The 17630-nt window shown below is 43.5% G+C and overlaps 1 protein-coding gene across 4 annotated transcripts in view; it reads left to right on the plus strand.

Annotated features, from left to right (window-relative positions):
• RHBDD1 (rhomboid domain containing 1) overlaps positions 1-17630 on the plus strand; it is a 420273-nt gene that overhangs the window by 130473 nt on the left and 272170 nt on the right. For all 4 annotated transcript variants that reach the window (XR_015300952.1, XM_086943885.1, XM_086943884.1 and 1 more), the window contains exon 3: positions 9847-9979. Coding sequence is in view for 3 of the 4 variants with exons in the window: in XM_086943885.1 (XP_086800011.1) it covers positions 9847-9979 (133 nt within the window). In the remaining variant the exon portion in view is untranslated. The remainder of the gene's footprint in view (positions 1-9846; positions 9980-17630) is intronic.

Here is a 17630-nt window from a genome sequence, read left to right on the forward strand (position 1 = left end):
CGAGGCCCAGCAATTTAATAAAGGGGACCGGGGGCACCCTGCCCCCCTCCCGGGCCAATTGTGGGCCCATGGACCCCATCCGCCGTGGCCTGACCAATTAATAATGCGGTTGATTTCTGGCTCCGGGGACCCCATCTTCTGGTTCCCAGCTATATTGTAAATGTGGAGGAGGGCACGCCACAACCTCCCAGACCAATTTCTGGCCGGGGGACCCCATCTCCTGGGGCCAGGTCGTATTATAAAGGGGAGGGGGTCACAAAGCCCCCCTTTCCAGGCCAATATTGGCCCCAGGGACCACGTTCCACCAAACAAGAGCAAGCACAGGTTTCCCTGCTCGTGCCATGTTTCTTGGGGGGGAGAAACTCAGGACATCCTGGACCTGGCCTTGGGGGTTGGGGTCCCTAGGGCAATTAATGGCTATGTGAGAGGGACCTCTGTGCGACCCCCCTCTTGAATTTGCGACCGGACACCATGGCATGGGGTCCCCGGGCCAAATTCGGCCCTGGAAAGGGGTAGCGTGTCCTCTCTTAATTATTTGAAATGTTAGGTCCCGGGGAATGTGGTCCCGGGGCCGAAAGTGGGTCAAGGATGGCGGCCAAAAGTGGGCCATGGATGAGCGCTGTGTGCATCCCCCCTCCCCTATCTATATAAAAATGAATCCCTCCCCGGACCTGGCATACTTGGGGGCTAGTAAAGGACAAGTGCGGGAAACCTTGCTTGTGGTTTTTGTTTTTCCCGGGGGTTCGCAATTCCTGCGCAAATTCACTGGAAAATTGCAAACCTAAAAAAACTGTTTGGACTTCCAGCTGGATACCTGGGGACTCCACCACCAGGCCTAGGGGGACAGGGTATTCCTACCCTGCCCGCCTTGTTTTTGTTGTTTTTAATTTTTTCTTTGGACTCGGTTGAGTCCGAGTCCCAAGATGGCTGCCACCACTTCCTGATTAAAGTGCTGGCAGCCGATCAGATCTCATTTTGAGATCTGTAGGATCCACGGACATGCTGCATCCCTAGGTATCTATAAATCTCTAATAACTCCAAAACTACCAAGCCCATTTACACCAAATTATTAAAAAAAAGATCTTTCTGGACCAAGACCTAGCTTTACTGCTAAATTTGGTGTAATTCCGTCCAGCAGTTCGGGCTGTAGCCATGTCTAAAATCCCTACAGGAAATTGCATGAGGAAAATGCGTTTTGGGATGCCCCCTTTTTATCGGCTCCTGCTTGACGATTCAACCTGAAAATTTCAGACAGCAGCTGAAGTGAGTGGGAAACTAGTTTTGAAAATTATGTGAAGATTTGTCAAAGTTAATAGCAAAGTTAATAGCAAAACCAAATGCGCTCTTTCTATGGAAACTAGGTCGTAACTATAACTATCTACTGGTGATCGGCAGTCGGTCATATATAAAAGAAGAAAATCGAAAAGGCATATTCGGAAACCCTCACAAGAAAAATAAATAGAGAGGGCAGCGGGTGTTAGTACTATAACAATTCAAATTAAGGTGCAACACAGGGGAGTAGAGTCCCACGATATACTATGGCAGAAAGGAGGCAACGGAGCTCTCAAAGGGGCAGTGAGGCTTGATAAATAGAACTTTGATGGATAAAGCATTGGAAGAAAACAGAGCTTCAGATGCCCCAATAGATAGTTCTGACGTAAGCTCAACAGGCGAAGAATCAAATCGAAGCAATCTGGATTTTTCTGGGGAACTTTCATTGGTCCACATGAACACAAGACATAGAGGAAATGGGGGGGGGGACAACTGCTGGAAAGGGCAGGGGAAAGGAAAATTAAAACCAGAAAAAGTAGAGGAAGATGAAAAAGAAAAAATAGGAAAAGAAAAGAAAAAGCAAAACTCAAAAAAATAGTAAACCAAGATAATGTCAAGAACGTTAAATGTAGATCAGATTAAAGTCCTCAATAAAGGATTCTCCTTCTGCCCATTCTCAGAGATGGATTCAGCCAATTTAAGAGTTGACTTGTATAAAACAACACATAAAATGAAATAAAAAAAAATAATCTTGGCACACCCTCCCTCAAAAACTAAATTGCAAACAGCAAAGAATATCTCCAAAATAACATTAAAAGAAATATTGTGCTAAAAAATTCTGACAACATTGGTAGAAGAATCGGATGGGATCGTTCACACAATTCCATCTGGGGCAATGACGGTGGTATAATTATGCTCAGATATGGACATTGGCACGGGTGGAGGAGGATACTACGGATTAGGACCACGTTCTACATTTTGTCCACAGCTACCACCGAGGAACAAGATCGGCGTGTTCAAAAAGATAGTGGTTGAAGATCCCAACAAATTATCATGAAGAAATGCACCACAAAGCAAGGGAAACATCACTCTCAAGGAAAGAATAGAGATAAAATAACTAAGGGAAGACACAAAGATAATAAAGGCATCTGACAAAGGTGGAAACATCGTAATACAGGATCATGACAAGTCCTTAATTGTAGCTGAAAAACAGCTGAGGAATAAACAGCACTATGAGAAATTGAAAGATGATCCATCACAAGAATTGATTGATGATGAAAAATACAAGTACTTGAAAATACTATGCCCAACAACTCCTACAATTCACTTCCTATCTAAAATACATGAAAGCTTGACATATCCACCAGAACATCTTATAGTCAGCTCGGTTGATTCACTTTTGGAGAACACCTCAAGGTACACTATATGTGACAGCCCTATCATCCTATTTATGGGACTCCATGGACTTTTAAAATAAAATCCAAAACATACCTTGGATGGACCCGTACGTATTGGCTAGAATTGATGTGGTTTCATTATATACTTCTATTAAACATAGGGATGGAATAAAAGCAGTCAAACATTTTCTACGTGATAGATTAATCATTTGGAGCACTCAAATTTGCTGATTGACATGTTGAATTTCTGTCTGACACATAACCTCTTTATGTTCAATGGAAGTTATTATTTACAGCAACAGAGCACAACCATGGGGACCTCTTTTACTCCAACATGCGCAAATCTGCAAATGGGCTACCGGGAATTTGAAATTATTTGAACAGAGAGAAATCAAGCAACATTGGAAATAGTAAAGCTATGGACTAGATTAATTGATGACCTTTTTATAATATGGGAGGGGGACTGTTAGAAATGGGGGTATCTAGTTGGCCTCAGGACAAATCACAATGATGCAAAGTTGGCAAAGGTGCGGGCACTGAGCTGCAGCAGCTCTCTCTTAGCTGCGACGGCCCACAGGACGGATCACGATGATGCAAAGTTGGCAAATGTGCGGGCACTCAGCGGCAGCAGCTCTTTCTTAGCTGCCGCGGCCCACAGGATGAATCACGATGATGCAAAATTGGCAAAGGTGCGGTCACTCAGTGGCAGCAGCACTCTCTTATCTTAGCTGCGGCGGCCCAAAGGACAAATCACAATGATGCAAAGTTGGCAAAGGTACGGGTACTCAGCGACAGCAACTCTCTCTTAGTTGCGGCGGCCCACAGGATGAATCACGATGATGCAAAATTGGCAAAGGTGCGGGCACTCAGAGGAAGCAGCTCTCTCTTAGCTGCGGCGGCCCACAGGACAAAGATGATCTCGACCAGGCTGGCACAACGCCGGGCACTCAGCGGCTACAGCTCTCTCTTAATTGCGGCGACCCACACAGATTCAGCGAAGGTTCAAATTAAGGCGGGCTCGCAGCAGCTCTCTCTTAGCTGTGGCGGCCCACACATATTTAACAAGTGTTACCAGTCCGCGTTCCGCACAGTAGAACCAGAGGCTCTGGAATACTTGACGGGGGCTGGGTGAAGTCTAATGTCCGTGAGACTTCAGCAGGAGGCGCTCTCAATTCAGGCCCTCAGGTAGTTTCTTCAGCAAGCTTGGTGAAAGTTTCAAAGTCCTTTCCTCTGTTCACTCGGACAGAGTTTCGTCTTGACATCCAGAGGGAACACACTTGAAAAAGCTTTCAGCGCAGCATTTTATACCTAAAAAGTCTTTGTTCCCTAAAGTCACAAATCACTGAATCCAGCCAGAACTAGTTTGGTGGGGTCCGGGAGCACTTGGTTTACAAGGCGACATCCTGCCCTTTGAGAATCAGGGGCTCTGCTATCAGACACCCAGTGGGAGGTGGAGCCATCATTCACCTTGCCAGACACGGCCCTGCTCAGATCAAAGAGTCACCCGTCCCCATGCTCTGAATATTGATCTCTCTCTCCAGCCAGGTCTGACCCAGCTGGCCCTGCTGCTCCAAAACCAGACGGCCAATACACATACTAGGAAAGACTACAGGAAAGCTTAGGCAAGAAAATACCTTGTTTCTAGAAGAGGCATTTTCGAACACGGAATATGCATATTATCCTTACTAAAAGATGTATCTCAATGTCCTGAGCTTAAACATATCAAATTCGAATTTCCTATCAGGTTCCTGGGGGCAGGTAGGATTATGGAATGTAATACTCTGCCTGACCATTGTGGCCTATGAGAGCGGATAGCCTCACAATAGTAAACAGTGAAATGGAGGGTAACTCGCTATTAGAACATGCTGCACAGACGTACGAGTATGAAGAGTATTTCTATAGCACCTAACTACCCGGAGGCCTCGTAGCGCTTACGGAAAAGGAAGCAGAATCACGTCAGTCTACACCGCTAGGGAAACATTCTAAACAAGTGTGTTTTTAAGAGCTTGCGAAAAGTCAGCAAGTTGTTGTTCCCCCGCATAGCTTGGGGAAGGGAGTTCCACAATTTAGTAGCAGTGAATGAGAAAGAGCGACCTCTCCATCTCACCTTCCTTATTTTCTTAGTGGTGTCCAAATATAGAGAGCTAGAACGTAGAGTCCTAGGCGGCAAGTAGGGCGTTAATAATGGGTGTAAGATGGATGGGCCGGTCTTCCACATGGCTTTATGTGCCAAGCACATAGCCTTGAATTGTATCCTGGCAGCAATAGGTAGCCAGTGTAACTGTAGCAGTGCTGGCCTTGCTGATTGCCACCGTGGAATCTGCAGGATCATCCGTGCTGCACAGTTCTGAACTACGTGTAACTTGTTTATTGCGGCTTAAGGGGCTCCCAAGTACAGAATATTTCCATAGTCCAGCCGGGACAATATGAGGGCTTGGACCATTATCCCTCTAGCCTCAAAAGGAAGGAGGGGAATAATTTTAGGGAGCATTCTCAACAATCCATAGCAGATTGATGAGAGCATGGTGGCCTGGTGTCCAAAGTTAAGGGAGTTGTCATGCCAAATGCCTAAGCTCTTTATTTGTGGCTTTGGAGATGGTATGGAACCTAGACATGACGGCCACATGGGGACGAAGACAGTGGTTGATGGATTCCCCAACAGCATGATCTCTGTCTTGTCCCCGTTGAGGCGGAGGTAAGAGCGCTTCATCCATCTGGCCACCGCTTCAAGGCAAGGAGCCAAGGTGCTAGACGAACCCTTGTTGTGGTGGAGTGATATCACTAACTGGGTGTCGTCTGCATAGCTGACGATCTTAATAACAAACGGATGGATAATCCCTGCCAACGGCCTCATGTAAATATTAAAGAGCGTCGGACTTAAGGCCGAACCCTGTGGAACCCCACATCTCAGAGATATACTGGAGGAGGCCACATCTTCCTCGAAGACCTGGAAGTGGCTGTCGCTGAGGAAGGATGAAAACCATGCCAGTCCAGCGCCTGTTACCCCGACACTCTTGAGTCGGTCGGCCAAGATGGTGTGATTGACCGTATCAAACGCTGCACTGAGGTCTAAAAGAATGATGGCAGCCATTCCCCCCTCATCCACCAACTTCCTTGCCTCCTCTGTTACCATCAACAGAGCAGTCTCCGTCCCGTGGTGAGGACGGAAGCCGGTCTGCGTGGCATCCAGCAGGTTGTTGGATTCTAGATGGTTGACCAGGATATTATTAATGTGTTTCTCCAACAGTTTACTCAACCAGGGCAGGAGCGAGATTGGGTGGTAGTTGGAAAGGTTTAATTGAGCCAGACTAGGCTTTTTCAATAGGTCCCTGACCATCGCGCACTTCCACTGGGAGGGGACTGTACTAGTTGTAATAGAGGAGTTCAATACCTCGATGATTGTTGTACGGACGGAGTCAAGAGCCGCCGGAGATGTTGAGGCGGCGCAGGGTCCGGCGGAGAGCCTGGAGACACCTTGCCAATAACCTGATCTAATGTATCTGCGTCCAGAGGGCAAAATTGTTCCAGCACCGGAACCAGGACTGAACCCGTTGCCTCGGTTTCCTCTGGCTCGGGCTGATTAAGGGAGAAGGCTGTATAGATAGCTTGGATCTTTTGTTGAAAGAACATCGCTAGTTTGTTACAGCGGGTCAAAGCCCCTTCCCTCGAAGGAGGTATTTGAGGCGGGGTAATCAGAGATTTTGCTATCCGAAAAATCTCCTTGGGAGAATTGGTGGCCGTGCTGATTTTAATTTCATAGAAATGCGCTTGTGCAACTTTGATTTCAGTTTTATATAGCCTGATGGCCCTCCTATAGGCTTCCTTCTTATGCTGTGTGGAATCCTGTCTCCAGACCCTTTCTAGTTTCCGGCAGGATTGTTTTAAAACCCTAAGTTTGGAACAGAACCAAGGGGCTGCGTTTTTCCCAGTTCGTTTTTGAATAACGGGTTTAGGAAGAGTTCTATCAAGAGTGTCCTGTATCCAGTTATTAAAGTTGTTATTTGCCTCATCAGTGTTAGTTCCCTTTGGGGGTTTTGAGGCCTCTAGGGCCAACTTCTTTTCCGCCAAAGTTAGTCTGGACCATTTCCTGCCCCAAGTTACCGTTGGATTCTTAACACATGGGGCAATCCTCGTGACCCAAAATAAAGGAATTAAAAAATGGTCCGACTAAGGGAGGGGGATAGGATTCCCAGAACTGAGATTGTCTAAATTGCTGAAGACTGGGTCCTGGAGATGGCCTTTGTCATGTGTTGAGAGGAGACACTTTTGATGAAGATCTATTGCTTGAAGGCATGTTCTTCCTGTCACAGACAACGCACCCTGCCATAGGGGTGTCTTACATGGTGCGAAGGGAAGGTGCAGGCACTGGGAAGTGGGAGCACCTCACAGTTACAAAGGCAGTTCTGGACTGCTGGTAGACTCTGTAAGAGGGCTGGTCTGGAACATACTTTAAAAGCTGCTTCTGTGGGCAGCGCAAATCAGCGCTGCAGGCCCACCAGCAGTATTGGGTCTACCAGCCCTGGGCACACACAGTGCACTTATACTAGGGACTGACAGGTAAACCAAATGAGCCAATTATCGTTATCCCTATTCATACAGTCATCTTTACACAGGGACCATTCGCGCTGTGGCACTGATTAGCAGTGGCACAGCGCCCAGAGCATCTAAATCCAGCCAAAATAAAAGATAAGAAGCAAAAAGAGGAAGGGAGACCTGTGCCATGATGCCAGGTCTAACAGGGACATTATAGAGTTTAACATTTTATTTTATCCCTAAATAAAAATGATCTTATCCTAACTTTTACTCATACCACAAGCTCTGCACAGACCACATTTTTAGACATTGAGATCCACATAAAAGATATGTGTATCTGTACAAAAATACCTAGGAAGAAAACATCATGTAACAGTATTCTCCTTAGCAACAGTGGACATTCGAAATATCTTAGATGGAGTATCCCCTACAGGGAAATGGTAAGAGCTAGAAGGAATTGCTCTGAGGATGATTTAAATCTGAAATGAAAAATAGATTTCTAGCTAGGGGATATTCACTGGCAGTAATACAAGAAGCCATGGAAAAAACACAGAAGAAACCAAGAAGTGAACTTTTGATACCAGAGAAAGAATTCCTGGGACAGGGAGATGAAACAACTTGGTTTGTTATGGAGTATAACATGCAGCATAATGAAACTAAAGAAATAATTCAAAGAAACTGGAGGATGCCACAACCCAATTAGACACTTAACACAGTTCTGTTGGATCATCCAAACATCACATATAGAAAAGTTGCCTCATTAGGAGATATCTTAACAAAAAGTCACTACTCCACTGAAACAGGCAGGGAGAAATATTAATCGGCTAAGTCTGCCCAGTTTCTGGAAATGTTCTAAATGCAAGACCTTTGAACATGGAACAAATCAAAAGGATTACAAACTGAATAATGGAAACATTGAAAAACTAAAAGAACACATTACCTTTAACACAGACTTTGTAGTGTACGCTTTAGTGTACCCTTGTAAGAAGTATTATGTTGGTAGCACTATAAACAAAGTCAGACTTAAAATTTTAGAACATCTTTGAGCAGTAAAAAACAGAGACCATTGATATCCAAGTGCAAAGCATTTCTGGGAAGAACATCAAGGTGGTGTTAAAGAATTGCAGTACTTTGGGATCAAGAATATAAAGAAAAATGAAGAGGTGGAGACAACAGCTATTGCCGAGAAGAATGGAGTTGAGATTGATAATTTTAATTGGAACAGATGCACCCATGATACACAATTTGGATGCGGAATTACATATACACCTCTAATACTGTTCACAGCTGTAATTGTTAGAATACTGAACATGTTCAAAATTCCAGGATTCCATCCAGAGGATGTGTATAGGCCTCATACCAGAGTGTTCATGATATGTATTGGTTCAAAGCGGGTCTTTTGAAAAAATATATATAGGTTTCTTTTTTTTTTTTAATCTTGGATGATTTTAGGAGGAAGATCTTATTATTCATATATGATCTAAAATATGTTGATGCATGTGCAAATCAGGACATGATTCTAGATTCCTTAAGAATAAATATTAATTGTATTTGGAAACTTGCACTTTATAATATAGTAGGCTGAGTTGTTGTCTAAAAATTGCTTTAGATAAGTTACTAATGCACTAGCACTTTATATCAGGACATATTGCTACTTATATTAGACATATGAATTATTGTTTGAGTACTCTCACTGTGTACTATATGCTGCTTTATTGCTTAAAGATTGCACAACTTAAATGCTAATGCATTTGCACTTTACTTTAAATTATAATTGCTGCTTTTCTAAATTAGATCTATGAATTATTCTGATTGCACCTTTTCACTATCATCCCGCCCCTTTTCCTCCCTCTTTTTCCATTTTTTCCTCTTCCCCCCCTTCCTTTCTCCTTACATGAGAAGCACTTTACTGCAAGTTGCTAAACATGAATGAAAACATGTACAGCTGCATTGTATTAGAATGTCTTTATCATGAACAGTACTTTACTATGATTTGAATTTGAGACAGAGATGAAATAATTTCAAAAAGAAATAAGTAATATTTGGTTGCCCTTGCTAACTTTCTGCACAGCCTGTGAAGATTAAGTCAAGTAATGTACTGTAAATTAATGTACTTTACATTAAATATAAATGCAAAAATGGTAGATTTTACTTGACAAAAATAGAGACATAACAATGTGCAGTCTAGTTGTTTTTAACAGATGTAAAAATTAGTGATGGACTTAGGTCCCCGGCACTTGAAAAAAGACAATCTAGACGCCAAGATTCTATGGCCCTGTGGATGGCAAGCGTCGAAACGTGTTGACTGTCCCCTACATTGGATGCACTGGTAAATTAACAATAAAATCTAATCAATTCCAACCCAACGAGCTGTTATGATTCCTGTAGACACAGCAGAATTTTAAATAATGGAGCCGGTAAAACATATATATGAAGTATTATTACCCCAGAAAGTGATAACACTGAATGGGCTCTGCAAAAATGTAAACTCTGAATTGCAAGTTTCACACAGATCCAGGAGTAGACCAATTCACCTAATCAGCTAAATGAATGATAAATAACATAGAAAGGAAGATGAGAATACTCAGTAGTGTAACTATTTTGTGATGTTCCCATTTTTAATCTACTTATTCTAACTTTGCAGGTGTTTTGTTTGCTTTGAAAGTTCTTACAACCCATTATCATCCAGGTGGGAACTCATATTTAATGGGAGCAGCAATTCCTAACAGATATGCCTGCTGGGTGGAGCTGATGTTAATCCACATGCTTTCTCCTGGGTAAGTGTTAATTTTAATCACACATTTCCTGTTTATATTAAGAGATACTGGGGGAATTGTGCAAGAGGTGTGTTGGCACATTGGGACTCAATAGGGTTTGTTTCAGCTGTTTTAGAGTTGGTCATCACTCGGTTGCATAATGCTACTCTATATGTCGTAAATGACTGCTTCACTGACGACCCGTGCGGCAGGCGTGATTCCACCCCTTAGAAGCAAGCTTTGTTGGGTCCCTGGTGATCCTGGTAACAGCCTTGTCGTCCCGGACAGACCAAAATGGTTGCTGCCGACCAGAGACACATTTCTGCCCTCTTGCTGCTGAGCCAAGCTTGAGCAGGGGAATGCAGAACAATAGGCATCCTGTCACAGGGAGGTGTGACCAGCTCGTAGACAGGAGTTAGTGTATTAGGGCTGGGTGGGTGTGCTTGCCAGCGACCGAAAGTCTGCATGAGGGGCACATTTGGTGTCCCTGTGAATAGTTCAGTTCAAACCAGTCCTGGGAGCCATTGGCTCCCGCTCTGGCGTGAAACTGCACAAAGGACATTGGAGTCCCCTACCCACTGTCCAGACCCTCCCCTGGGAGGGTCCCCTGACTCTTTCCACCTCTCTCCTGTGACTGTAGGACCTTAGATTGACGTGGACAAGATTCTGAACCATAAACCACTGAACTTCAACCGTCTGGACACTCTGGACTTCGCTGGACTTTGTTTGGGCCCGACTTCGTCTCCCTCTCAGTCTGAAGCATCGTCTGTGCCTGTGCACCATACAGGATCCGTGCACGACCTGTGGAGCTTTAAGGACAACCAAAGGTATATCCCTTGGAGTGAACGAGTCATTCCCCTGCATTCGCAGGTTGGTAACTGCAATGTAGTGTTTGCTCCACTTGTAATGCTGCACATTACATTTTCAGGATCTCATTACTGAAATGAGTTCCTCTGTCTGATTACGGAGAAGTCGAGAAACCTCCTCTCGGCATGAGCTCCCTCAACAACAATTTACCTACTGTGAGACTGTCATTTCTCTGGTCAGGGAGGCTCCAACCCAATGTAGAAGATACACACTATCACCAGGATGTATCTCAACCAATTGCACACAGGCATTTTGATAAATTCCACCTGCATCCTGTTGAATGGACCTTGTGATCTCCCTACACTGCACACAGTTACTGCAGTTGTCTTCCCTACGTTCATTTGTTGGCTCACAGCATATCTGGGACAGTCCTTCAGCCATCATTCTGAATCTGAGGTTAAAAGTACAGTATTGTGCAACTTCGTCAGTGTATCTGTTACCGACTGTCATCTCCACTGCGGTGTGCAGAACAATTCACAACCGCAATCTGGGTAGTCAACTGTAATTCTTCAAGCAGACTTCCTACATCCTCACCATTCCGTGCAGGGGAACTTGGACAAGTCATAAATCCACTTTGTGACCATAACTGTCATACTGACTATCAGTGAAACTCGTCACTTTCAGCTGTGCAGAAACTCAGCATTTGATCACTTCAGCCACTTGTGCGGATGTTACTCCTAGAAGCCAGGAGGCTTTAATTACACCTGAGACAGTACAAACTGTGCAGGCAGCTCTCAAATTTCCCTCATGTTCTTGTAGGCAGGACCCATCAAGAAACAGTAAAGAATTAGACTCAGGCAGGGCTCATCTTGAATAACTGGTCTTGGCTTGGCACATAGTTCAGTGACATCGTGACAGTCATACTCTGCTTCTCCCCTCATCACCCTCAACTTCAGGTGGGGGTAAAAGTGTAGCAGGGTTCAAGTTAGCACATCTTTTCAAATTCACGTTTTCTACTGCCAGTATGAAGTGCTCATATTTGTTTAAGCGGCTGTTAGTCAGGTCTTGGGTATGGGTATAAGTCAATAATGCTTCTACTGAATAGGGCACAAACGCAGTAAGAGGATGACCCATCACAATACTTTCACATATCTCTATGCTGTCACCTGCCACTTCCACTGCTGTAAGGCATCCAGGTAGCGCTGCGGATCAAGGGTAGCAGAAAAATAGGCCACAGGCTCTTGAGCATTTCCATGTAACTTTGTAAGCACTAAGAGAGCGCAGTCCTCCTTCACACTGCCAAAAAAGAGCAAATTATTTGTTGTAGTCAGGCATTCCCAGCGCTGGAGCACGACAAAGACTTTCTCTCAGCTCCAGGAATGCAATAAAACAGTCATTATCCCAGGGTACCTGATCAGACGCATCCTTGTGTATCAGCCTGTGTAAAAGTTTGGCCACTAGGGAAAAGTTGGAATCTACTGGTGACAGTAGCCCACCATTCCCAAAAACATCCTGACTTCCATCTTAGTAGTTGGCGGATTCATTTTCAGAATTACAGAGATTCTTTCTTGTGACACCTTCCTCGTTCCCTCCTCAATGTGATGTCCGAGATACAGGACTTCTTTCTCTCAATTCTGTAACTTACTCAGGACATTTTATGTCTATTCTAAGCCTGGTGGTTCAACAGAGCCATAGTATCCTGTTTGCAAGCTTCCTGCGTATCTTACCCAACCAGTAGGTCGTTGATGTACTGCACTGGAACTGAGTTGCAGAGCGAAATCAAAGACTCAAGATTCTTTTTGAGGATCAAATTCAAAATTGCGGGCACGCCGTATATCCCTGTGGGACTCGGCAGCATGCCAAAGCACAGTGCTGGAACCAAAATGCGAATAGTAACTGGCTGTCCTCATGCAGGGGTATAGAGAGAAAGTCCAGACGTAAGTCAATGACGGTGAACCACTCAGCTTCACATGGAATTTGAAATATAATCGCAGCTGGATCCGGTAACACAGAACAACTATGGTGTTTATGTTTCTCAAGTCCTGGGCTTTGCAGTACTTACTGCTAGGCTGATGTAAGCCCATAATGGGTAAATTACATGAACTCCCCATTATATCCTTCAAAATACCTTGTATCATTGGACCAATAACTGGAGTAATCCTAGCAATCATTTCAGGAGTTAAATTATACTGCAGGGTACTTGGGTACTCAACATTGGGTTTTATATTAATGCGGACAGATTCAACTCTTTGATGAGACCAATGTCCTTTACTAAAAGTCTCAGACTTCTAGCTTCACAGTAGCTTTAAGATCTGGTGGTAAATCATCATTTGTCCTCAAGGGGTATATTTCAATATCTGGAACTTGTCTTGTCAATTTGAAGGCAGCATCCTCATAATGGGTTTGCAACTCTATACCTTTTGGGGTACAGTAAGTGTGAAAGAAGTGACCCGCTAGGGGCCACCCAGGTCTCCTCGGACCACCTCTTTGCCTTCAATACCAAAAGAAGAGTCGGAAGAACAGTGGAGAATATACCAATAATAGTTTTATTCAGATGCACTCAGAGTGGAGCCCCATCTGCGTAGTCTCGAAGAGTGGTACAGAGGGGAACTGAAATCACAAGCATAGAGATACATTATGTATGTTTCCTAGTTGGGCAAACACACGCCTACAGTGAATTTTCCAGGCAGATTCATCTGGGCAATGAAATACAGAAAAAATATATTTCAAGTCTGGTATCTCACATAACCTAACACAGCCCAAGGTCGTTTCACTGTGCGCCCGCCACCAGACAAGTGGGAGAGGGCCTCTATCTAGTGAGAAAGGTATGCCCTAATATGAACAGTCTATTAATTACTGAGGCAAACCTTCAATATTTCAGAAACAAAACTAAACAGAGGCCTTTTCTCAGAAACGTTAAGGGATTTGTTTCAATCATCATTCAAAATGGCTTCTAAACAGAAAATGGTGCAACAAATGCTAATTTATATAGGGCACTGCGTAAGCAACCTCAGGTCTATTCTAACAGACCCTCCTTTTAGCATGAGCTAAAGCATTTTCAACTATAACAGAAAGAAACATAATATCAAATTGGGGTACAATTAGGAACATTCCATGTCATCAACATCAGGTAGTGAAACAGCAAGGAGGGATGAATTCTGAAATAAACCTTCATCTGTGTTCATCAAATTATCAACATCTTTCTGAAGCATTATAGTGGCATTTGTGTCATGAATTGATATATAGTAAGCAGAGATCTTCAAAGCCAAGTTCTTGGTATAATAATGCATGCAGGAAGGCCTACAAAGTCCTTGCGAAGGCTATTAGTGCAAGGGTACAGGATAATATTAAAAAGACTAGAGCAAATTATAAGGCAGTACAGAAGCAGGCAAAGAGAGAGTGGGAGGAAGAAAGATGGCAGAACTTGTTACTGGCATGTAATGGGAGGAATATGACCCAATTCTGGCACTTAGTTAAATGGGGCAATGGTACGCAGTCGCAGACACCGAGTAACCATGTTGCCCCAGAAAAGTGGATGATGTATTTTGAGGCACAGTTTAAGTCCACACATATCAATGAGGAGCCCCCCCCTTCTCGGCGTAACTAACAAACCATTGAATTTTACCAGCACTGAGGTTGAGGCTGTGTTAAAAATAAACCAGAGTGGTAGAGCCCCGATGCCAGACTGTATACCTGCAGATTTTTTCATACAGGATAAAGAACTATGGGTACCATATTTAAAGCTCCGAGCAAATGCTATTGCAAATCTTGCCCCGCTTCCCGAAACCTGGTCTGGTGCTGAAATATTGCTGATCTATAAGAAGGGTGACCGTTCTGAACCAGGGAACTATAGACCTATTAGTCTAATAGACTCAGTTCAGAAGATCGTAGCCAGACTAGTGTTTGGGAGAATACAGGGCTGGATGACCGAAACCGACATTTTAACACCACTACAGGCAGGGTTTTGGTCGCATACAAGCACTCTCGATCAGGCCTTTAGGTTTGTTCTTATTTATTGGAAGGTGGTGGTTATAGGTGGGGGCCCGCTCTTTGCGGCCTTTGTGGACCTAAAATCTGCCTTTGATCTTGTTCCTTGTGCGAAATTGTGGAATTCTTTATTGCAAATGGGGATGCCCCCAGGTCTGGTGGCTTTTTTGGTTAAACTTCACGAATCTGCCTATGAGCAGGTCCGTTGGGGCAAACCAGAAGAGACCACAGAGAGGTTTATGGTGCCCAAAGGGGTTCGACAAGGATGCGTGTTGGCACCTACTTTGTTTTCTTTATTTGTAAACGGAGTAGTCCAGTACTTCTCAGGTCACCCAACTGATGCACCAATGTTAGCTGGTTTGAAAATACCACTGCTCATGTTCGCGGACGTCACCCTGCTCTTATCCAAGACGAAGGCAGGCAGCACTGTCTCGTTTTGAGGTGTTTTGCCGCAAACATGAGCTAGTGGCCAACGTAGGGAAGACCAAGTTCATGGTGCTCCAAAATCTAAGTCCATTAAAACAAGAGTATATATGGACGGTGCTCTATTGGAGCAGACCGACGTGTTTACCTACCTGGGTAATATATTTAGCAGAAAATTAAGCTGGAAGCCCCAGGTCAAGATGCTGATATTAAAACATGCGCAGTTAGCCGATGCCCTGATTAAGGAGCACAGGTTTTCCCAAACCAAGCCTATTGCCCCCATACTAAAAATATATGCAACCAAAATTAGCCCAGCCATATTATATGGTGCCGAATTATGGGGCTTTGAAAATGTATCTCAACTTATCATAGCCCAAAATAAGTTCAGGAGATCAATAGTTGGCCTTCCGCAATCCTCTCCTCTATTACCCCTCTACCTTGACTTGAGTTGTGATAATATCGAGGATCCAGCGCGTTATAGACCTTCGGCATTTTGGAGGCAACTCTGGACCACTCCGGAACTGTCCATGTATGCCAAGGCCTTATTGGAAGTGAGGAGCTTGTGCCGACTATCCAAGATCCCATGGCTGAATAACATCAGGTCCCTATTATTTGAAATGGGGTTGAGTAACCTTTGGGAATATCCTGATGTTATGGAATTTCCATCGAAGAAGACTTATAGAGCAGCATACTGGGAAATGGTTAAAATTAAGAGATACTCTTCCCACATAAGGCAGTCACTGTCGACTTCCTTGATATTAAGGACAAGGCTGCCTTGGAACAATACTGGGATCTCATCATTAAGCCTCATGATTGGAAGCTCTACCACCTGTTCAGAATAGGCACGTTGCCAGTAAGATGCTTCACAAGTAAATGGAATCCTGCCATATGTGACAAGTGTATATTTTGCCAGGAGCACGGCGAGAGCATAGTCCACCTCCTATTTGCTTGTCCTGCTTACCATCTGCCTAGGATAAAATGGATCAAACCAGTATGCATGCCCATGATCACAAGATCGGCGATAGTAGCTAGAAGAATCTTAAAATCAAACACCACTACCCTCACTGTGATTGGTGTGACAACGTTTTTGAGCTGGGCATGGGCCATTCGAAACAAAAAGGGGGTAAAGTAGTATATAGTGTAAAAATGGACCCCACTATGTAGGAGCATGAGCTATGATCCGAATTTCTCCAGTTACCGTAAGGCAGATAATTTGTTTTCTTTTAACGCACCTGATGTTGAAACTAAGACTGTAATGTTGTTTCTATATATCAAATTTACCATTTAAGATCCCGTTTTTAATATGTATATATATTTATTTATTAATCTATGATAATCTGGAGCAGTGACTTTGATTATTATCATTTCTATTTATATGATGTATTTTAAGTTAAGGAGTTCATGTTTTAAATTTGGATGATTCTGTCTTTTATGATGAATAATCAAAATAAAAACTTTATTGAATTGAATTGATATTATCTTTTTGGGTGTGAAAACAGTGGTACAATAGGAACAGCAAAAGGGAATACACTGAACAAGAACACAGCAGGGCATCAATACCACAATAAGATAAATCACCTTTTCAAGGATCCAGCCCCAACTACCGAAAAGGGACCAACTCCAATCCTTGACATTTTCAAGAATATTTAAAATGTGTTTGGTGATATTCTTTTCCATATTCTTGATCCCGACCACACTTTGATCGCCGACTACCGCACATACACCACCACTCTTGGCTAGGATAAAATCCACTGCATATCTAGTCTGTTCCGAATATATCTGCATAGTTTCCAACTGGATGGCGATGTCGTGCAAAGCTGACACTGTAGTGTTAGATCGAATTTGCAGCTTGTCTCCAAAGTATTCTCTAGCTTTCCCACCCATGGCCATGGAAGTACAACCCAATGTAAAAATAGAGGAAATTATGTATCCAAAAGTGATACCATTACTGTATTTATTGACCTCTATATCGGTCACTCCCTCACAGAATTCTTTCATTAAGGTCCTTTTAACCCAATGTATATTAGCCTTAGCATATTTACAGGGCACACCGAAAGGTAATACCAATCCAAGAGCTACATCATCTGTATCATTGTGGATATTGGAATAAGTCCCATTAGACAAGAAGAAAAACTCAGTATGTGCGTAATTCGGCCCCTCATAATCCACTGAAGCATACCTGGAGTTCATTCCGAAAGAACTTGGATCCTTTTTATTCACTAAGGGGATCATATTGTTGTACAACACTATTCCCTAGCAATTTATCTACAGTGAAGTATCAGTGCTATTCACAATAGGGCAACACAGAGGGTAGTAACTGGCTTCTTGGTGGACTATCAGTTCCTTGTAATGCCAACCCACCAAGGTAACCTTTTTTTTTTATACAAAAATGATCACAATATGTATTGTTATCACAACTCGGATAACCCACCCCCAGTGGCTTTCTATGGTATAG

Source organism: Lissotriton vulgaris, chromosome 11, assembly GCF_964263255.1.
Source record: "Lissotriton vulgaris chromosome 11, aLisVul1.2, whole genome shotgun sequence".
NCBI classification, from domain to species: domain Eukaryota; kingdom Metazoa; phylum Chordata; class Amphibia; order Caudata; family Salamandridae; genus Lissotriton; species Lissotriton vulgaris.